Raw genomic sequence first — 23995 nt, forward strand, 5'->3', positions numbered from 1 at the left:
CCTTGGCTTGGAGTCCTTGCTGGGTTGAATCGGCTGAGGAGCGAACCCATGACGACTCGCAACGCGAGGAACCAGGAGAGGAATCTAGGTTTATTTTGCGTGTTTTGGGCCTGCCGACCCTACTTGTAGTCCGATCCACAACCGGCACGTAGCTTCTTTTCGCAGGGCGAAACCGCCCCCCTCGTGACTCCATCCGCATGTCCGCCATGTTTCAAGTGACAAAAAAGTAGAAACGATCTAACGATTAAATTGCATTTCAAGCACAGTCAAATAAATTTGTTTTTAAAAAGTACAAAAGAAGGGGTGGAGAAAATGGCATTATCTAGACAGACTCAACTCGGATAAACTAAGAGGGACTGAATAACTACTGAAGATTGAGAGCACAGCGGACGTCCTGTAAATTTCCGATCCATTTTTTCCCCTTCCCATTTCGGTATACTGTTCTCTGCTTGTAACGTTACGCAACAGGATAAGAGATATCCTGAGGGTATAAGTGATACTCCCACATACGTTGCACAAGCATAATTAAACGTTACCTTATGTACGGTCCAACCAGTGTGCAATGGGTGGAGGGAGGGAGGGAGGGAGGGAGGGAGGGAGAGAGAGAGAGAGAGAGAGAGAGAGAGAGAGAGAGAGAGAGGAGGTGGGTGCAGATACAAAGATAGACAAGACAAAGAGAAAGAGACAGTCATATACAGACAGAGACACAGAGATCAAGAGAGATCAAGAGAGAGATCAAGAGAGAGATCAAGAGAGAGATCAAGAGAGAGATCAAGAGAGAGAGAGAGAGAGAGAGAGAGAGAGAGAGAGAGAGAGAGAGAGAGAGAGAGAGAGAGAGAGAGAGAGAGAGAGAGAGAGAGAGAGAGAGAGAGAGAGAGAGAGAGAGAGAGAGAGAGAGAGAGAGAGAGAGAGAGAGAGAGAGAGAGAGAGAGAGAGAGAGAGAGAGAGACATAGAGCCTGTGTGCGCGTGTACGTGCGTGCGTGCGTGCTTGTGCATGCGTTTGTCCGTCTGTGCATGCGGGCATGCATCAGCCTGTCTTTCTGGCTGTTTCTTTCTGCAAGTTGCGGAAAAATGTTGAAACAAATTTGGAAAAAAAGAACATATAACGTGGATGCATACAAATATATGGTATGCAAAAGTCGCTGAAATAAAATTCTGCGGCACGAACAACAACTCCAGGTGTGGGCTACATGATGTGTGTGACAGCGTGAGGAGTGTGAACAATATGTTGACGTGTGGCTACATGATGTGTGTGACAGCGTGAGGAGTGTGAACAATATGTTGACGTGTGGCTACATGGTGTGTGTGACAGCGTGAGGAGTGTGAACAATATGTTGACGTGTGGCTACATGGTGTGTGTGACAGCGTGAGGAGTGTGAACAATAGGTTGACGTGTGGCTACATGATGTGTGTGACAGCGTGAGGAGTGTGAACAATAGGTTGACGTGTGGCTACATGATGTGTGTGACAGCGTGAGGAGTGTGAACAATAGGTTGACGTGTGGCTACATGATGTGTGTGACAGCGTGAGGAGTGTGAACAATATGTTGACGTGTGGCTACATGATGTGTGTGACAGCGTGAGGAGTGTGAACAATATGTTGACGTGTGTTAAAACATCATGTACAGGTATCAGCATTGCCAACCTAAACTTTGAAACGTAAATGACTTAATGACAAGTCATAAATCTATATATATATACGACTTGTGTGTGTCTGTGTATCTGTGTATTTGTGTATTCGCCATGCACGGCCAAAGTTCTCGATGGATCTGCTTCAAATTTGGTGGGCTTATTCAGAGAGACCCCAGACACAACCTCATCGATGAGATATTTCAACACGTGCTCTCAGCGCGCAGCGCTGAACCGATTTTGGTTCCACCTCAGCTATGTTGGTTCCACCTCAGCTACCCGGGCCCCCATACCGACACACCAAAGCCAAAGTTCTTGGTGGATCTTTTTCAAATTTGGACACCGTATTCAGCTACACCCCGGACACAATATCATCGATGAAATATTTCAACACGTGCTCTCAGCGCGCAGCGCTGAATCGATTTTGGTTTTTGTGTTCATTTCACCATTATAAGTAGCTCTTCCTTATCTTCTCATATTCTCCAGGTTTTCAGCGTTTACCTCCCTTCCTTCGCATGGTGCACTATAGTGTGAGTGGAGCGTCTTCGGATATTCCCGGCGTTCTGTTACTGTTACTATTTTTAGAAGGTCAACGCAGTGTCCAGAACGTAAATTGGACCCGTAAATTATCCTCACTGTAAAAGTGCAAAGGTCGAATCAATTTATAGCCACGCGAAAAATACACTGTCATCTATCTCTCTATAGATACGGCTTCTCTGTGTTTTTGTGTGTGTGTGTGTGTGTGTGTGTCTCTATGTGAGCAACACCTGTGCATTGTTCAGTTCTGTTTGTGATGTGGTCTGGCGGCTTTTGTGTAAATTTATGTACTGGCCTTCCTTTGAGAAGCCATAACTTGCTCAGTCCTGTTTGAGTGGAGTTCGCCTCCAAAGGTGATTAACACGGTTACATTCGTCGACAAGGATGGGACTCGATATGGTCAGGAATGGCATTATGTCCACTGAATCATTTTCGTGCTGTTCCCATTCCACGAATCTGGGAGGGACCTAAGCTTGGCGGGTCCATTGTTCGGACCCGGCGAAGCCGGCGTACGGCTCTAAGTACTTCTTCCCGGCGAAGCCGGCTACCCGGCGAAGCGGGTATTCATTCTAGTATATTATATATTGTGTACACCAAATCGGCACAGACAAGCAGATATATATGATTTTCCATACCAATTTGGAACATACCCAGAGGCGGACACAAATAGATTCCTGTTTATTTATTTGAAATATCTTCGGCGGTGTGTAACCGATTGCTTCGGGGGTGTGCAACCAGGAAAAAACAGAGACTTCGGAGATGCGCAACCGACAAATCTTTGAATGTCTTCACAGATTCATGAATGAAATATGACGCTCCTGCACCACTTTAAATCATAACATCTGACCCAGATGTCAAGAAATGACCATAGATCACATTAACAATCGCGTGTAGCCTGTCTCATGTGCTTTAATTTCCCTAGTAACTGCGGAAAGTCAAAATTTGCACATAATGCGCTTGAAATGTGTAAATACTTGAAGGCCAACGTTCACACACACATTGAAGCAATGAAACACATCGATGATATGATGCTATGACACCTTAGGCCTAAGCACAAACGGTAGTTTTGTGATGATATGTCATTTGTGAGGAATTACAGGTGATTTTGTGCAGAAACTTACGTCGCGTGTCTCCCTTCGGACAGAAAAATCAGGGTGCAACCGCTTCGGACAGATTTGCCTAGTGCAACCACGGTATACGGTGTGCAACATGTGTGCGAAATTTAGTGTCACATCGATCAGATTCGGCTTAGGAAACTGATAAAAACCCGTGATTTCGTGTGTGTGCTTAGGTATGTATACATGTGCGTGTGTGTGCGCGTGTGTTTGTGTGTGTAGTGAGTGTGTGTGTGTGTGTGTGTGTGTGCGCGCACGCGCGCGTGTGTGTGTGTGTCAAAGATCCCTTAAGGCTGTTCTTAACCAGACGAACCTTTGGTTCGCGAACTAGGTTCGTGGGGTTCGGCGAACCTCAAGACTGGTTCGGCGAACTTGTCTTGGTTCTTAACCAGACGAACCTGAGTTTTCGAACTAGGTTTGGGGGATTCGGCGAACTAGGTTCGGGGTTTGCAAGTCATGTCTTGGAAACCTTGAAGATCGGGCCGAACCTTTGACTCTTCTGCCAAGGAGGAAGACAAATTATTGAAAAACTGAATCTCAATGGCGGACGAAATCACCCAAGTCAAAATTACATTTTCTGAGATTTTATAAAAACAACGCTTGAACGAAAAGGTAGAATGGTGACTTCCGTTCGATTTCAAGTTAAGCTTTTCACTTTTCCGAGCAAGACAACCGCTGAGAGTGAAAAAACGCCGCTGTTCGACTTCGAAATTTCCAGTCGTAGACGACCTTCGCTCCTGCAGCATTGTGTTAGTGCAGGTGAGGCAGTGTTACTCATTTCGCTGAGCTCGTTTTCGTATTGTTGTGCATTAGGATCATCTAGTATGATATGAATAAAAGCAGGAATGACTTCGGCATGTAAACGCATTGATTTTGTCGAAATCAGCACAGCAGTAAGCTAGATTCTTTCTGCTCAATTTGTTTAATTTTTTTCTTCAAAAGTTTATGACTTTGATTTTTGATTGTTTGTTTATCTCATCGGCACAACATCCATCAGGCAAAATATCAATATGTTGAATGATAACGTTGAGATAAGGAAGTTCACACATTTATCTGCTTGCAACAACAATCGCAAGGACAGATCTATCTGCTTCGTTGACTGCTAGATTTTCATTGAATTTCCCAAGTAATGATGATCTCGTTTTCAATTAGATCTGGACAGTGTTTGTGTTCTTAGATTCATGATTGACCATGCAGGCTGATTGAGATCATAACATTGTGTTTGTTTGTGCTGGTGCAATGTGCAGATCAATGGCCCGGACCGCAGGATGACCCAGTGATCAATACAACTTGCGTTCACCACTCAACATTGTCTTCCACCTAACTCAAGGGCAAAAATGAAGGTACATGCTGGTGAAATCATTGTGCAATTTATGTCTGTGAAGATCAAGATAGTTGTTAGCTCTAACTCATCATGCTTATTATTATCAAAGAAACTACAATGGGAAGAAGGATAACTTCCTCATTGGGCATGCTTAGAAATGAGAATGGCTAAATACGAGTTATTCCCCTTTGCTGCATGCTGGCCAGGCTGTCTCCTGCTTTGTTATGACTAGTACAGTCGATCTTTCTCATGTTGTGACTTGCTTTATTTTCACATTTTCGGTATTTAAAACAGCAAACACACACACACACACACACATACACTGAAGAAGTTGCCATTCTGATTCGGTTATTTTATTTGGTGCTATATGTTTGCTTCACATTGTTTCTTCTTTTACATTGCTTGAGGTATCCCAATTCGCTAAACACATCCATAATGCATGCATGGCTCATTCGAAAGAGGGCAACTGAACAACTGATGCCCAATAGCAATAAATACTGAACAACTGAACAATAAATAGCAATAAATGATGACAGTGCCAAGTTTTTAAGTACAAAGTGAAATCATGTGACTGGACAAAGGCACAATTACAAAATACAAATAAAAAAATCGTGGCCCATTTTAAATTAAGTTCTCAGCTCATGGGGAAGCATAAGATGACCCTAGAAACCGAAATTAGGAGACCTCCCGCCCCCAGGGCAGACTAAAAAAAAAAAAGGGGGGGGGGGGGAGGGGCTAATTTGTGAAAAAGTATAAAAGGAATCAAAAACTGTATACATGTATTTAGTTAATACCCCAAAAATTGTATAGTATATACAATGTCAGACCCTAAAGAAAGTTTGTTAGTCATTGCTTAGGCAAAACAAAGCAAAATAGTCTGTTTACGGTATCCCGACCAACCCTATTTTTCCCCGCCAACCCTAGACCTTTTTTTTGGCATTTGGAGAAAAAGAAAAAGAAAAAAAAATCAATTTTGTTCCTGTTTTTTTTGCAAAATAATTTAAAAAGATGGTTATAAAATTTTTTTTAAGAAAAGCCGACCTACCGACCCTCTTTTTGTGTGCCTATGTTACGGTAAACAGACTAAAAGGTACATCAAAAACAACACACCAGGGATGCTACTCTCCCCTTAAAAATAGCCATGAGTCATAGGTGTGACGTTTGAATCTTTTAGCTAAATAAAACCATAGGCAATTGATCGGAAATATCAGGAAAAATCTTACAAGTTTATTATTTGTTTGCTTGGACCAATCCTCTTGCCGAAGAGTTTTACAGTAAAAATTGATTTTACGTCAAAAATATCACAGAAATATTGAATGTTGAGGTAAGGCTGGGATAGCCAAGTTCAAGAATAACGGAAGGTGACTGTTGAATCTTTTTGAAAATGTATAAAAATATAGATGGTAGGCAATTCAAAATTAAAAAAAGGACTCTCGGAGCATGGACTTTTGAGTTAAAAATTAAAGAAGGCTCTATGAGCCGAAGTACATGTTTTGTCTATTGTCTTTTTTTATTTTGAATTCCCTACGATCTATATTTTGATACAATTTTGGACCCTCTTTGTACGGAGAGAGTTGGCAATTGTTAATCACATTCTCTCATCTCATCGACTCTCCTTCGGCTCCTTGGTAACATGCGTTCCCGTCTCTGCCAGGATTGGACACAGCAGCAGATAACCGGGAAATATGTAACAGGCATAAATGGCAAAATAGCTCGCCTCGCCTGATAATATATGAGACAACTGTTCTATTACAAAGTCTTTCTTGGGAGGCTTGGCTAATTTACTCGCTCGTTTTACACGGGGTTCCATCGTTTTCTTTTCTAATCGGAAAACCTTGCTCCTCAGTTTGTTGACCTTCTGCCGAAGTTCCGCTTCACGAGGGGATGGGGAGGATGACGACTTTGATGCTTTACATCCTATGTCCTCCAGGATCGCCTGAATGTCATCTTAAAAAAAAACACACACACAAAACACACATAAAATAACATAACCATAACAAGTTACAACCTGGAAGAAATTAAAACACGTGTAATTCAATCACAAAATGAAAATAAACAATAGCGTAGGAAGGCAGGCCAGAAATGAAGTGTATTAGCAATTATGGATACGATGTGGAACAATGATGGAATTGACCTTGTTTGGTACTGAATGGGTGAGGCCATTAGAACTGTACCCACGGAATACTAAGCTTTATATTGATTGATTGATTGATTGATTAGGACAACAGTACCAGGTAAAACTCCTCACACACCATGCCTCTTTCTTTCTTTCTTTATTTGGTGTTTAACGTCGTTTTCAACCACGAAGCTTATATCGCGACGGGGAAAGGGGGGGGGGGAGGGAGATGGGAATAGAGCCACTTAATTGTTTCTTGTTACACCATGCCTCTAACAGGATATGTTTCCCATCTTTACGTGTGGGAACTACAGGTACAATTTCATCCATCCATGCATCCGCCCTATACAGCTTCTTCTTCTGCGTTCGTGGGCTGAAACTCCCACGTGCACTCATTTATTTGCACAAGTGGAATTTTATGTGTATGACCGTTTTTACCCCGCCATTTAGGCAGCCATACGCCGCTTTCGGGGGAAGCATGCGGGGTATTTTTGTGTTTCTAAAACCCACCGAACTCTGACATGGATTACAGGATCAGGATCTTTTTCGTGCGTACTTGGTCTTGTGCTTGCGTGTACACATGAAGGGGGATAAGTCACTAGCAGGTCTGCACATAAGTTGACCTGGGAGATCGGAAACATCTCCACACTTAACCCACCAGGCGGCCGCGACCGGGATTCGAACCCTCGACCTTCCGAGTTAATAGACCGACGTCTTACCACCCCGCCACAGCGCCCGTCACCCTATACAGCAATTATCAACTATGTAATGGATGGGTTTAAACTTTTTTTGATGTCAGGGTGTTCTTCATGGTTAAAAATCTCTTACCTGGTTGAACAATTTGTGCATCAGGCGACAGGTCGGTGCTGGCTTCATTTGTAGCTACCCTTTGCGATGGTGGCTTCCTCCCACTAGCAACCTGCAAATTGCACAGCTCTTTCACTGACAAACTCACAACCAACACCCAGTCACAATGAAACAATTCTCCCAATTTTATGGCATTGGTCTTAGGCCACACAAAAAAGTGTATGTTTCTGGTAAGGCAAAACAAAAAATAATCTGTTTACGGTATCCGGACCGACCCTATTTTTTTCCCACCGGCCCTAGACTTTTTGGGGGCATTAAAAAATAAAATTAAAATATTCAGATGGCTAAAATACAAAACTAAAAAGCCGACCTACCGACGCTATTTTTGGGGGGCCTATGTTACCTTAAACAGACTTTTTTGTGACCTAACATGACTAAAGGTGGAGATTTTTTTTCTAAACTTTTTTTTTAAACCATCTTTTTAACTATTTTGTTGAAAAACAGGAAAACAATTTTCGAATACCCCTTTTATTTTTGAAAATGCAAAAAAAAAAAGTCTAGGGTCGTCGGGAAAACATAGGTAGGGTCAGGTGACCAGAAACATACAACTTTTTTGTTGTTGACGCCGACCCTATACCTTTTTTGCCATTTGGGGCTGTTTTTTTGCAAAATAAGTTCATCATATCATCATAATCAAGACGTCGATCCAAAATAAGTAACTTTTTTTTGTTGGCCTTATCATTTTTTTGCGCTAAATGCAAACAGGCATTATTTGATGGGAACAATGCTGTTGTTTTCAATTCTTACATCAGCCTCAAACTTGTCATTACTCAACCTGCATTTAATAGTGTGCTTCTTTGGTTTGCAAAAACCTAAAACCAATAAATAAATAACCTTCGGTGGTGGATTGGGCACTGCAAACAATGTCGGGACAGCATTCCACACAAGTGATCCTCTCTGCAGGATTGTTTTACTGGTTGGCCTCAAAGTGATCAGTACAAAGCTTGAGACTGAACATCAGCTGGCTGCAGCTTTTCAAAGTCCTCTCGCCTTGTGAATTGCATCCATATTCTGCACCTAGTTTGACAATAAAAACAACAATGTTATTGTTAAACTAAGCAAAAAGGAAAGACAAAAAAAGCTAAATCAGATCTTCAGTCTAAATCTAACGCTCTGCCTGAACGCAAAACGGATGAGTGATGTACCTTTGTACTGTAGTTTTCCCGTAAGCAAGGTTTGATAAAGGATTCGACAAATAATGCCCACGGGTTTGTCATCAAGTGTAAACTGTTGTTTTGTACTGACTGCTGACTCACACTCACATTCGTAAGTACTCGCTGACGCTGTAGTCAACTGAGTGAGTTGACTCGAGCCATTGCATTCTCATTCTGAAGAAGGTAAACCTGATGAAATAATCACTGCACAACCCACCTTTTTTCTTCTGTAGGGAACTTGTGGAAAGTTTTCCCGAAGCAGCTCTGTTTGTAACGGGCGTTCTTGCAACAAAAAGCCGAGCACAATTTACCACCACCTCGCACACGATCGGTACCTACGCGATCCGCCATTTTGTTTTCGCCGCCAGCATGTGACTAGGGACGATAACCCACAAACACTTTTTCGCATTTTCTTCGCAAGTTCCACGTCTTACTAATGTACAGTGTTTATTATTATCAAGTTACATACACACTCCGCCCCAGCACCACCCTAAACCCATAACAACACTCTCCAGTCCAACTACCCCCACCCTTCCGTGCAACATATGTTGCCGTCTGTACCTTGTTTGTGGTTATGGGGAGTGCTCAAATAGTTCCATAACTGTTAATATAAATTAAAAGTACTGAGAGTTTCATTTTCCATTGCTCTTCCCCTTCCTCACGTCACATTACACACTCCCTTTGCCCCATCCCCCACCCCCTCTCTCTTTCTATGCTCTCTTTTTTTCTTTTACTTCTTCTTCTCTTTCTCTCTCTCTCTCTCTACCTGTATAAATCAGCTCTCTGGTTGTTGCTTCTGTAAGTGTAATGTAAAGTTCTACATCTCTGCATTTGTATTGTCATTTTTCAGAATGCCCTTGTAATAACTTCAGCGTCTGCCCATGGAGTCTATATAGGTCAAAGTCTCAAATTTAATGTGATGTGATCAAGAGGATGCCGCAATGATCCAGGTAATATTGCAAATACTCAAACTGATCTAAAAGCAGAAGCATAACGTGATCCACAAACATTTCTGCTTAAACATTACAGGGTTACAGTACACCCAGAAAAACAGCTGGATGTTAGTGCATAATTATCTGCAAGTGCAAGCAACATCGACCCTCTCCCCCTGCTCTTTTTCCATCAGCAAGAGCAACATTTATTTTCATGTACAACTTTTCTAGTGCCTCTTATGTTGTATAACTGTTGATATTTAAATGAAGCAAGTGTTTGTTTTCAATGGCACTGCATTTCCCATGTACACACACACACACACACACACACACACACACACACACACACACACACACACACACACACACACACACACACACACACACACATTCGCATTGTCTCTGCCTGTCTGTCTGTCTGTGTCTGTATGTCTCTCTCTCTGTCTCTGTCTCTCTCTGTCTGTCTCTCTGTCTCTCTCTGTCTCTCTCTGTCTCTCTCTCTCTCTCTCTCTCTCTCTCTCTCTCTCTCTCTCTCTCTCTCTCTCTCTCTCTCTCTCTCTGTTTTTACATCAGTAATTTTGATCACTTGCACTTCACTGGGATTTAGTTACTGAATCAGTCATTCAGTGAGAGTGTTATGTAGAGTAGGAGTATTGAGTCTGCTGCTGCTGCTGCTGTTGTTCTTACTCATTACTGTTTCTCCTCTCTGCATAATTCTTGTTCTCCCTTAAAATGCTGGTGTTTTTTTCATCATTACAGTATCTGTCCATTGAGTCTGCGTCTGAGCTGTGATGGGACCAAAACGATTCCAGGATGAAAGAGGTAACTTTTACTGATCTTTATTTAGTTTATGGAGAAGTTGGTTCACATAATGCATTACAGAGTTGCTGCCTTTTTAGATATATATTAAACATTGTACCAGTCATTACATGATCAAACTGTGTTAGCCACCCCACCTTCCCCGGTTCCCAGCTATCCTTCTATCCCCGCCTCTAAACCCCCACCCCAATCCTTCCATCTCCCCCAAATCAAATTTACTGACACAACACTGATTTTCATTTTACCTTATTTAAGTGTTCTTTGAATAAAATTATATAGCCTGTTGCTGCTGCAAATGTTGTTGTGACTGTTCTTCCTCAGTGTATATTTTTTTCGTTTCCTCAGAATGCAGTTCTCCCATGCACCACAGTGTCTATCAATGGAGTCTACAATATTGTCTGGGATGTGATTTGAGCAAGAGCATGTCAGAATGATCAAGGTAACTTTTTAAACACACAGAACTGATCAAACTGTAGAATTCAAGTACACAATTTCAGATGTTTTCAAATGCATAACATACTGCAACAGTCAGGGTCTTTCTCCACATAAGGAGTGTGAGGTTTTCTTGGTAAAATTGCGATTGTTGTCGCTATGCACAGAGTGCGACCTTTTTATTTGATTTTTGTACTATAAAGGCAGATATTCAAATAAAAGAAAGTCTTGCATGGGGAGGGAGGAATATGCATGAGGCTTTTGACAAGCCAAACTGTCCTTATTAGAGCCTAAACATACGTTCCTTACCGTTAGAACCAAAATGTCAGACATCATAGATGCTCCAATTAAACAAAAGAAGGGCATCCTTTTACTTAAACATAAGTGTTCTGTGGCAGTGCATAGTGGGAACCTTTTTGCTTAATGAATTTCACATGTGTCTGTATCTTGAATCTCCACCAAAAGAAGCTGGACGTAAAAAGGGGTGTCTAAAAAAAAGCGCCCTATTTCCTTTAGTTTTTGATCTCTTTTTTTTTCGCAGTCAAAAATGTGATTAAAAAGAAAATAGGGAGGTTTTTTTACCATCCTGTATAGTCTTGTTGTTCCCATGTAAAAACCTAGTCATACATGTGGTGTCTGATATGCTGGGTAATATGGTGAGGAACATGCCTTTAAAGGCCCAGTCATAATTGTGAAAGCCGTTCTGCTCACCTGGAATTTGATGAATTTTGTTGTTGTTGTGTTTAATGAAATGAATTCGCAAAAAGGAAAACAATTTTTTTTTACTGTTCACACAAAGCACTTGTAGATATTTGGTATGTGCCGCATGTCAGGGGTGGCCTTATTCAATCAATCAATATGAGGCTTATATCGCGCGTATTCCGTGGGTACAGTTCTAAGCGCAGGGATTTTTATTTTTTTTTATTTTTATGCAATTTATATCGCGCACATATTCAAGGCGCAGGGATTTATTTATGCCGTGTGAGATGGAATTTTTTTTACACAATACATCACGCATTCACATCGGCCAGCAGATCGCAGCCATTTCGGCGCATATCCTACTTTTCACGGCCTATTATTCCAAGTCACACGGGTATTTTGGTGGACATTTTTATCTATGCCTATACAATTTTGCCAGGAAAGACCCTTTTGTCAATCGTGGGATCTTTAACGTGCACACCCCAATGTAGTGTACACGGAAGGGACCTCGGTTTTTCGTCTCATCCGAAAGACTAGCACTTGAACCCACCACCTAGGTTAGGAAAGGGGGGAGAAAATTGCTAACGCCCTGACCCAGGGTCGAACTCGCAACCTCTCGCTTCCGAGCGCAAGTACGTTACCACTCGGCCACCCAGTCCTAATACATACATGTAAACTGACAGGTACTTTTCCACAGTGGAACCCCCCTTTCAGACCCATTCATTTCAGACTTCCTCCTTTTTATATTTAGTCAAGTTTTGACTAAATATTTTAACATCGAGGGGGAATCGAAACGAGGGTCGTGGTGTATGTGCGTGTGTGCGTGTGCGTGTGTGTGTGTGTGTGTAGAGCGATTCAGACTAAACTACTGGACCGATCTTAATAAAGTTTATTGCTATCTTTAGAAACAGTTCTCCAGGGCTTGGGCTATTTTTAGACCGTCAACACAGACAGTACCGCTTCGTCAATCCCCGCGTGAAGGAAATCGCTCACCTTCCACGTGCAAAACGTAGTGATATTGACACGCCAGATTAGCGCGGTAGCGGATTGTGCTAAGCAGGAAAGCGCGCTTTTCTGTATTCTTGTTAACTTCGCAATTTCCGGAAAACATCCACTTTCACTTTGAGACTGTTCTGTTTACATTCGACACTATCAACACCACTTTGCAATACTGAAATAATTTTTTTTCTGTTTTCGAAAGCTACAGCCAATCGTTATTATAACCCCTTAGGTACAGTTTTATAACATTATTGGCACATGTAAACAATAGGAATTAATTAATGAACGCTACGAAAAGGGCAGCCTTTAACCTATGAACTTGCAACTGTGTTGACCTGTGTAATGTAACATAGACCACCACCATCTCTGTCTCTGTCTCTGTCTCTGTCTCTCTCTGTCTCTGTCTCTCTCTCTCTCTCTCTCTCTCTCTCTCTCTCTCTCTCTCTCTCTCTCTCTCTCTCTCTTACACCCCTTACCTGTTCGCAAACCTTTACCCAAATGTATGCTAAATGTATATACAATACAAGACAAGACAAGACATGGCAAGACAAGACAAGTTAGGAAAAGGTTGCCAGTAGGCCAATAGAGGGATGACAAGACAAGGCATGACAAGACAAGACAGGACAGGACAGGGACCAAAAAAAAAAAGAAAGAAAAAAAGAAAGATAACTAATTCGGTCAACAGATGTAAAAGAAATAAGCATTTGTTTGGGTTGAATGTTTGGATGTCACCCTGTATATATTTGTATTTTTGCAGGACAGGGTCGAGTTGTGATGATGTCAGGGCGACTGAAGACACACCAACAAGTATTCTTCGGAAGTGTTTGGAACACAAATGAACATTATTTCATAATAAAAAGGCGGCCGACATTGATGTTCATATCGGTTCATGTTCATATTCTCAGCACAGACGTGTGCTTAGAAATCGGACGTTTAAGAACAAGAGACAACCCTGAATAAAGCCTTATGAAATATGGTTGGAGCTGGATCAAAAGTGTGTGTGTGTGTGTGTGTGATTGAAGGGCAACATTTATAAATGATGAGACAGAAAGCTAAAGCACATCCTTTTATCGTACGTTCCATATCGTCCTCCTACTTTAAATGCTTGCTAATACAGACGTTCTCCAAGAAAACGTCTATCCAGTAATGTTTTGTTTATCGCAATGAAAGCTTTTTTTTTGAGAAGAATGAAGAGGAATCAAATTTTTAAAAAAACAAAAACCAAGACCAATTGAATTGCTCAAAACGTAAAGAAACAGGATGATTTTGGTTCAGTAGTACTATTTGTAGACCCTTAAAGCAATACATCCACAAGGGATTCCAGTGTATCAGTGCAAATAGAAAATTTCTGATATAACTTGAAAATTAAAACAGACTGAATTGTGATAAAAAGAGTAGTTTTTTTTTTTTAGGTCTCCCTCTTCACTCAATCCCCAAACTCATATTCTGTACCGAAAAGAGCTCAAACACACACGTGGACAGACAGACACGCACACACACTTTGGTAAACATCATGTATGCTTCTCGACTCTGCTGATCCACAATTAGAAATATCGCTATCATCATTTATTTTTGGTCACCGTCTTTCCCTTTTCACAGGCAAGTTTTTTTTCCCATAGAACCCCGATGGCTCCACGGTAGACACAATGATCAGTCCATACCAGTCATGTTTTTTCTCGAATCAATTTATAACCTTTAACCCAGGAGGGTAAATGACATAGAAGGCTTCGGGTAATCTTGAACTTTAATGTGTTAAATTCATAGCTCATAATTCAGAGGCATTCAAGCCTCCAAATTTGGAGAACCTGCACTTGTAATCATAACAAGTCTTTTAGATCCCTTTAAAGTCACGGAATGAACTCCGATGAACTGTACGAATCATAGCGTACTCTGGTACGAATGCATTTTGTTTACAAATTACATGCGTCAAAGAAGGAATTATCCGTGTCAGCGGACAGGGGAGGCAACTTTGTCGTGTAATTGAAGTCCCTTGGTTGACAACCTACGCCATTTTCGCCGATCAAACAACCAAATTAATTAATTATGCTTAGGTTTGGAGCTTAATCCGTCAATTAATTTCATGATAAATGTTCTTGGGCTTGATTACAGGTACAGGGTGACACAAAAAAAACAGATCCCACCAAAAGTTTAATATTTTCTGAAATAATCAGCCGATTCTTTTATTTTTTCAGGTGAGCCAAGCTGAAATGATGTTCTAACAGCCCACCAAGTTTGAGCTTCAAGATGTCATGGACAACGGAGCATAAGACATTTATAGTCGAGGCCTATTTTCGCCGGCGAACAGATTTGCTCGGGCTGCGCACAACAGACTCTCTGACTGAATCAATATTCCTCGGTGTCCTTGCTGATTTAGGTCGACCAGAGTGGGATCCCCTGTTAGGGTTTTTACTATTGAGGTTATTGACAGTCCCATGGTCTCTGAACTTATCCCTCCATCCATAGATAACTGATTTAACAGGAAAGTCTCTACGTCCAAACTGTCTTTTGAATTCCAGTTGAGCAGCGTGGATAGAATTCGACCGAAAATAGGCCTCGACTATAAATGTCTTATGCTCCGTTGTCCATGACATCTTGAAGCTCAAACTTGGTGGGCTGTTAGAACATCATTTCAGCTTGGCTCACCTGAAAAAATAAAAGAATCGGCTGATTATTTCAGAAAATATTAAACTTTTGGTGGGATCTGTTTTTTTTGTGTCACCCTGTACTTGGATCTAAAATAAGTAAAGTATGCCACTCGATTCTGAGCTATGAATTTAACACACTAAAGTTCAAGATTACCAGGCTTCGTGCACCATGATCAAGTGGGAAGGAGAGACCCAAATCGACAACCAGCACGGAGTTACCACTCAATCGGTGATTTCGTCTTGGAGGCAGCCATTTTTGGAAGGGGAATAACTTACTTGCTTTTATTGTCGACTCGGAGTGAGCTCCCCTCGTTTGTCGGCGATCCAGGTTTCGTGTCTTAACTGGACGAACTAGTCCTTGAGTTTGCCGAACAAGTTCACCCAGTTAAGACACAAACCATGGTTCGCGAACCTTAGTTCGGCGAACCAATGGTTCGTCTGGTTAAGAACAGCCTTTATGTCCAGAACAAATGTTTTGTTGATTTTGAAGTTTCGCGCAAGTTTTTCAGATGTTGTGTTTTGAACGCTCTTTCTTGTCTTGTTTCGTGAGTAGTCTCGACCAGCACGAGAGCTCCGTCTATTTTAGTTACTTTACGTCAGGACATGCAGATGACGTCAGAAGATTTTGAACGCGTCATGGTATTGTGTTTCATGGTGAGCATGTTCCCTGGGCCAGTAGCTGACTAAGCCCTACTGTGGTTATTTCGAGTGCTAACACGCCCTTGAGAGGGGTAAGTGTAGTTACTGAATGCTCGGTTGATTGGATGTTACTGTTATCATCTTCTTGTGTATAATACCATTGTCTGTGTGTGAATGTGAATGTGAATTAGGCAATAGCCACCGCCATTTGACATGTTGAGGTTGTAAGTAAATATTTTTCTCATGTTTTGTGATTGAATGGAAACCGAATCGCGAAGCGATGAGGTTTTCATTCCAATCACAAAACATGAGAAAAATGTTTACTTACAACCTCAACATGTCAAATGGCGGTGGCTATTTCCATTCTACTTTACTCACCAAGAGTGGAACTCGATCTTGCTGAATGACACACTGGGAAAAACGTTCCTTTCCATAAAAATGTCATTGCTTTCGTCGACTATTTATAGGTATGTTACAAAATGCGTGCGCAGCTCAATTTTTGACGTCATTGAAAATGGCCCCCCATTTTCTGATCACTCACACTGTCTCAGTTTTGGGGTCCTCTTTTCTATTCTTGTCCAAATTTACATCACATAGGCACCCTGTCGAAGACGTAGAGCACATTCTTGACTTTAAGATTGAGAAAGATGGCGAGTCCAACACTGTCGAGCTCGCCGGCCAGAATATCGGGCGAAGAAGACACACAAGAGGTACTTTTATAAACCAATTTATAGCCTTTGAACTCTTATGAGACCCCTCTGAACAGTTAGTTTGACCATTTTCCTGCTGTTTCCCAAAGTTTCAAGTCGATAAAGCGATGCGAAGTACCTTTTAACGGATGCGCCGCTTTGCGCCCGGATTGTCACCCATGTTGTATTCACATCCAACATGGCGGTCGGAAGTTCGTCTGCTCTCAGTTTCATACTAACTTACTAAAAAAACAAAAAAACAAAATTTATTTTTATCTTTTATAGTTGTTTAGATAGAGCTCTGAACCTTTCTTTTGATACCAAATTGAACAATATTGATAAACAAATGTGTGAGTTACAGTTAATTTTAGCTGAAAAATGTCAAAAATGGTTTCAATTTATCCTCTTTGCCTCTATTACGAATTTTATTACTTTAAAAATTCATAACTCGGGTTACACTTATCCAATCTCAAAGTTATATATACCATTGGAATGCTGATTTTCTGCTCTTTCAAGTGATATAGATCAAAATGTTAAATGAAAATTTTGAATTTTTTTGTAACATACCTACTATTTACCTCACGTACCTTTTTTCCACACTGTGCAGCTGATTCATTGACATTGAGGCTATCCTGAATATGTTACACAGCGAGAACTGACACTATTGTTAAGAATAGGAACTGAAGTATTTGTTTTTCATTTCTAAACTTTGTTGGTCATGATCACGTTCCAAAAATATTCATGTCGCCAAACGAACAGGACGTGACGTCGATTTGCCTTTTCATTCACTACAATACTCTTCCGGTCTCGGCTACAGGTATTTGTTTTGTTTCTGTTTCAGTGAAGCAAGTAAAAAATAAAAAAGTGTTTGCGTATGTCTGTTTGTTTATCGAGACCATTATGACGTATCTATTTGTCGTCATTTATGGAGTGACGAAACACTCCATAAACTTTTCGTTCCCTTTGAGTCGACGTTGTCGGCAATCTCCTTTCGTTCCTGTTCCGTTGTTGGCAGAAATTGTCGTTTTCGTTTCTTGGTGGAGTTTTGGGGAGGCTCATCAAACCCCGCGTCAACGGCAATGCTGCCCTCGTAGTCTTCATTCTCATTCTGGTGTTCTGTCTCTGCGTGGCCCACTGGCACTTGTGCGCTGGCTCCTTTGTCAGCTTCATGGAGTGTGGCATGTTCGTTTTGTTTTCTTCCTTCTTCTGCTATAAATTGCTTGATGTCTTCATCATTCTCCCATTCTGAGTCACTCAGTGATGAGAGACTCAACTCGAAGTTGCCTTCAGATTCCATTTTGACAGTTGCTAACTCTTGTGATTATGGAGTGACGAAACCTCCTTGGGTCACCAGCATAATGAATATGATAAAGTTCGAGGGTAGACAGCCATTATTGATACCATTGTGTTCATACACGAAAATGATATTCATACACTCCACAAAACATGTGAAAATCACCATGCTTCACAAAACATGGGCAATCATCATTTTCTCATGTTTCTAAACCAATGAAATTGCCAGATTTTGATTTTTACTCATAGAGTATTGTAGAATACGTGTTACAACCGTTTGCTTTTGTGAATAACCCTAACCTGTTCCTGGAAGGTATGAATCTGAAAACAAGAGGCGAAGCCTTCAAGGCTCACGTAAGAAATCGACAAACAGTAACACAAACTCAATCACTCCGTCACACATACACACGTACGTACACACACACACACACACACACACACACACACACACACACACACACACACAGAAAGAGCATAGGTGAAACTGTGCAAGAAAGCGAGACACTAGATCTAGATCTGTCTGTCTGCATGTAGCCTACTTACAGGGACACGACTGCCAACAGAGTCTCGGCCCGCTCAAAATAATAATGACCGAGACTTTCAGTACTTCCTTCGCGTGACGTCTAACCCTCTTACGTCATAATGTGACGTCAATGTAATGTGACGTCTTCAAATGTTAGAGTTTCTACCACAGACATACACACGCACAAACACACACACACACACACGCACGCACACACACACGCACGCACAGACAGACAAAGTTACGATCGCATAGGCTACACTTACGTGAGCCAAAAAAAATGGGGAGTAAACATTTCGTGGAGGGAGTAATTTGTTCGTGCCTTGGGGAGTTCTTTTCTCGTACGAAAAGTGTTCTCGGACTAGTCGGAGTAAGAATTTCGTACAAAATATTTACTCCGGAGTAAATTTTTCGTGGAGTAAAAATGTCGTGTTACACCGGCACGTCGAGTGCGCGAGTAGACCCTGTCGTAAAACCAGGCCAGGTCAATGACTGTGTAACTGGTGATGCAGGCCTACAGACACAAGAGCGTTCCTGAGTGCATCCTGTAAGAACAGTGGTACCTGGTTGATCAAGACGGGTACCTGTGAGCACAGAACGTGGGTAGCTGGCTAATCAAGACGGGTACATGTGAACACAGAACAGTGGTAGCTGAAATATCAAGACGGGTACATGTGAGCACAGAACAAGGGTAGCTAGTGAATCGAGACGGGTACATGTGAGCACAGAACAAGGGTAGCTGGCTGATCAAGACGGGTACCTGTGAGCACAAAACAGTGGTAGCTGGTTGATCAAGAGGGGTACATGTGACCACATAACATTGGTACATGGTAGGCCTATATCAAGACGAGTAGGCCTACCTGTGAGCACAGAACAGCGGTAGCTGGTTGATCCAGATGGGTGCCTATGATTGCAGAACAGTGGAAGCTGGTAGATCCAGACGGGTACCTGTGAGCACAAAACAGTGGTAGCTGGTTGATCAAGAGGGGTACATGTGACCACAGAACATTGGTACATGGTACATCAAGACGAGTACCTGTGAGCACAGAACAGCGGTAGCTGGTTGATCCAGATGGGTGCCTATGTTCACAGAACAGTGGAAGCTGGTAGATCCAGACGGGTACATGTGAGCACAGAACAGTGGTAGCTGGTTGATCAAGAGGGGTACATGTGACCACAGAACATTGGTTGATTAAGAGGGGTACATGTGACCACAGAACATTGGTACATGGTACATCAAGACGGGTACATGTGAGCACAGAACAGTGGTAGCAGGTTGATTAAGACGGGTACATGTGAGCACAGAACAGTCGTACCTGGTACATCAAGACGGGTATCTGTGAGCACAGAACAGCGGTAGCTGGTTGATCCAGACGGGTGCCTATGATCGCAGAACAGTGGAAGCTGGTAGATCCAGACGGGTACCTGTGAGCACAAAACAGTGGTAGCTGGTTGATCAAGAGGGGTACATGTGACCACAGAACATTGGTACATGGTACATCAAGACGAGTACCTGTAAGCACAGAACAGCGGTGGCTGGTTGATCCAGATGGGTGCCTATGTTCACAGAACTGTGGAAGCTGGTAGATCCAGACGGGTACATGTGAGCACAGAACAGTGGTAGCTGGTTGATTAAGACGGGTACATGTGAGCACAGAACAGTGGTACCTGGTACATCAAGACGGGTACCTGTGAGCACAGAACAGCGGTAGCTGGTTGATCCAGACGGGTACATGTGAGCACAGAACAGTGGTACCTGGTACATCAAGACGGGTAGCTGTGAACACAGAACAGTGGCACATGGTAGATAAAGACGGGTACACCTATGAGCACAGAACAATGGTACATGGTAGATCAAGACGGGTATACCTATGAACACAGAACAGTGGTACATGGTAGATCAAGACGGGTATACCTATGAACACAGAACAGTGGTACATGGTAGATCAAGACAGGTATACCTATGAACACAGAACAGTGGTACATGGTAGATCAAGACGGGTATACCTATGAGCACAGAACAGTGGTACATGGTAGATCAAGACGGGTAGCTGTGAACACAGAACAGTGGTACATGGTAGATCAAGACGGATATACCTGTGAACACAGAACAGTGGAACATGGTACATCAAGACGGGTAGCTGTGAACACAGAACAGTGGTACATGGTAGATCAAGACGGGTAGCTGTGAACACAGAACAGTGGTGTATGGTAGATCAAGACGGATATACCTGTGAACACAGAACAGTGGAACATGGTACATCAAGACGGGTAGCTGTGAACACAGAACAGTGGTACATGGTACATCAAGACGGGTAGCTGTGAACACAGAACAGTGGAACATGGTACATCAAGACGGGTAGCTGTGAACACAGAACAGCGGTAGCTGGTTGATCCAGACGGGTACATGTGAGCACAGAACAGTGGAACATGGTACATCAAGACGGGTAGCTGTGAACACAGAACAGTGTAACATGGTAGATCAAGACGGGTATACCTATGAGCACAGAACAATGGTACATGGTAGATCAATACGGGTAGCTGTGAACACAGAACAGTGGAACATGGTAGATCAAGACGGGTATACCTTTGAGCACAGAACAGTGGTACATGGTAGATCAATACGGGTAGCTGTGAACACAGAACAGTGGAACATGGTAGAACAAGACGGGTATACCTTTGAGCACAGAACAGTGGTACATGGTAGATCAATACGGGTAGCTATGAGCATAGAACAGTGGTTATGTGGTGGGAGGGTAAGAAGGTAGGTCTAGTAAACACTATTACCTACATCCGAAAAAAATAAGAAAAGCAAATGCTTACACGACTCGCCTTCGGCATGTCCCATTCCAGTAGAACCCCCCTATTTGGACCCCCATACATCAATGTGTTTATATGTGTGGAAACTTGTTTGAACATACACACATTATTGTTTTTATTTTTCGTTTCGTTATTTTTCGTTTGTTCTAGATATGCAAATGCAGCTGTAAAAACCAACAACAACAACACCACCAACAACAACAACAACAACAACAACAACAACAACAACAACAACAACAACAGCGTCATTGTCATTTGACATTCTAACAAACATGCTGGAGAGTTCACCAGGGACGAGTCGCTCAAGTAATGATGACGTCACAACAGAGTCCACGACACAGGAATTAGACTCATACAATGTCAATGAATTCCTGAATCAGAAAAACGCGGAGTATGTGTCTAAATTAGTACCCACCATAGTTTTCCTGGTCGTGATGATGATAGTGGGCATGGTGGGAAACACTGTTGTCTTCACTGTGTACTACAAGGGATTCAAACCCAGCGTTACGAGAATCTACATTCTGGCCATAAATGTCTGTGCTTTTCTTATCAGTGTCGTGTGCATACCTTTGCAAATATTGAGAATATGTATCAATAACACATTTCACTCTGAGTGGGGTTGCAAGACAACTGACAGTATCTATAGTATCCTAACCATATGCTCTGCTTTTATATTGGTTGCTGTGTCCGTTTACAGACAGAACGTGATATGTAACGTTCGTCACAGCTTGCAGTATTCTCTGGAACGTGCCTACGTCTCCATCCTTCTCTGCGCCATTGGTTCGTTCATTTTGTCAGTGCCCCTTGGTGTGCTTCGTGGTAATAGCAAGGCAATTTTTGCAGACTCCAACATTACTGGAGTTAGGTGTTATCTCAGTGACGAATACAAGGGTTCTACTGTCGTCAGTGTTTATTATGTCACGCTCTCTATTGCGTATGTGCTGTGTGTCGTCATCGTGAGCGTGTCGTACGGGAGAATAGTGCTTCATCTGTGGCGTCACAAGAAAACCATTACGGCAAGAGGAATCACAGGGATCAAGAGGGATTATATAAAATCAGTCACTGGGGACAACATTTCGTCACGCTATGCTGAAGAAGTTTGCTCGGATCGTCCGCTGTCAGAGAAGGCAATCCACAGTAGTACATCGGTGGACAAAAAACAAGCAATACCCATCTCCGAAACAGACATTACCACACCTATCTCCCAAGCTGAGAAAACTGTATGCCATGTTAAAGAACCTAGCTCGACAAAACCCAATAATGAAGCGGTGAACGAAGGACAAGAAATACCTAACTCCGCAACAGACATTTGCACATCTCTCTCCCAACTTGAGCCAACATTATGCCATGTTGAAGAATCTAGCTCGACCTTGTTTTTAAAGCAGGCAAACCCCAATAATGAAGCAGTGAACGAAGGACAAGAAATACCTAGCTCCGCAACAAACATTTGCACATCTCTCTCCCAACTTGAGCCAACATTATGCCATGTTGAAGAATCTAGCTCGACCCTGTTTTTAAAGCAGGCAAACCCCAATAATGAAGCAGTGAACGAAGGACAAGAAATACCTAGCTCCGCAACAAACATTTGCACATCTCTCTCCCAACTTGAGCCAACATTATGCCATGTTGAAGAATCTAGCTCGACCCTGTTTTTAAAGCAGGCAAACCCCAATAATGAAGCAGTGAACGAAGAACAAGAAATGCATAGCTCCCCAACAGAAATGTGTACAATGCTCTCCCAACCTGAGCCAATTGTATGCAATGTTGAAGAAATAGGTTTCACGGTTCATCAAGCGGTGAACGAAGCACAAGCAACCGTATCAGACAATACCATACCTGAACAACGTTTAAACCAGCAGGTGACAATTCAAAGCACAGAGGTCAGAGGACAAGTCAGGAGTATTCCCTCTCGCACAACTTTCATGCTGGTCGTTCTTACTGTGGTGTTCGCTCTCAATTTCATGCCTCACCTCTACATAAAAATAATTTACGACAAGGCAATCTCGTACGATACGCGCCATGTAAACTCGAACGGGCGCATGATTAGTCTGTATTCAGTTTACGTCAGCAGCGCTGTCAGCCCTCTTGTGTTTGGTTTCTGTTCGGGCAGATTTCGCTATGAATTTCACAATCTATTTCGCGGCAAAAATATGTAAATGTCAACGAAGGTTTCCTTGGACTTTTGTATTATTGACACTATGCAGCAACATAAATTGCAAACCTTATGCAACCGATGGTATTGAAAAAAAGCGAACACATACCCAAAACTAAAATGTTTGTGCGTGCATAGGGGGGGGGGGAGAGGGGGAGGAGGTTAGGCTATACTTGAATAGTGTGGTATTGAAAACATGGACAGGGCCCGACCAACAAAACGTTAGTATTTTGCAATAGATTTTAGTTTTGCTTAGCACGATTAGACTAATAAATTTAAGTGCCGAGACAATGAGCGGTTTTGCTGCTAGCATTGGTCACCTCCCTTGGCCCAAGGGAGTCTAAGCGTCTTACCTCCCTGGCGCGAGCGCGACAGGACACGGGTGAAAACTCGCTTCTTTGCGATGTGTAAATTGGTACTTTTCTATTTAATTTCTGCAGCTTAGGTAACTGCGCCATGTGTAACAGATGGGTAGCATATGATTCGGACATACCTCGACACCACAAATTTAAAAAACAATGAAATATATGCGCAGTTATTTAAGCTGCAGAATAAAATAGAAAAGTACCAATTTACACATCGCAAAGAAGCGATTGTTCACCCGTGTCCTG

General features: G+C 42.3%; 1 protein-coding gene and 2 long non-coding RNA genes across 4 annotated transcripts; 2 read left to right on the forward strand and 1 right to left on the reverse strand.

Annotated features, from left to right (window-relative positions):
• Positions 1 to 3569: 3569 nt before the first annotated feature.
• Positions 3570 to 13805, forward strand: LOC138980147 (uncharacterized). Of its 2 annotated transcripts, XR_011460251.1 has the most exons (6): positions 3570 to 4040; positions 4529 to 4624; positions 9593 to 9692; positions 10434 to 10496; positions 10839 to 10932; positions 13381 to 13805. It is a non-coding gene; the product is annotated as an uncharacterized lncRNA (long non-coding RNA). The 2 variants fall into 2 exon arrangements; XR_011460250.1 differs by lacking the exon at positions 3570 to 4040 and having other exon boundaries at positions 4060 to 4624.
• Positions 5932 to 9181, reverse strand: LOC138980148 (uncharacterized). Its single transcript, XR_011460252.1, has 3 exons — positions 8423 to 9181; positions 7550 to 7640; positions 5932 to 6552 (listed from the first exon to the last, which is right to left on the reverse strand). It is a non-coding gene; the product is annotated as an uncharacterized lncRNA (long non-coding RNA).
• A 2113-nt stretch (positions 13806 to 15918) lies between the features above and the next one.
• LOC138980861 (uncharacterized) lies at positions 15919 to 23512 on the forward strand. Its single transcript, XM_070353737.1, has 2 exons — positions 15919 to 15999; positions 21383 to 23512. Exon 2 carries the CDS (start codon positions 21505 to 21507, stop codon positions 23386 to 23388), a length of 1884 nt encoding a protein of 627 aa, XP_070209838.1. The 5' UTR covers positions 15919 to 15999; positions 21383 to 21504; the 3' UTR covers positions 23389 to 23512.
• Positions 23513 to 23995: the final 483 nt, after the last annotated feature.

Source organism: Littorina saxatilis, linkage group LG11 (genome assembly GCF_037325665.1).
Source record: "Littorina saxatilis isolate snail1 linkage group LG11, US_GU_Lsax_2.0, whole genome shotgun sequence".
Taxonomy (NCBI): domain Eukaryota; kingdom Metazoa; phylum Mollusca; class Gastropoda; order Littorinimorpha; family Littorinidae; genus Littorina; species Littorina saxatilis.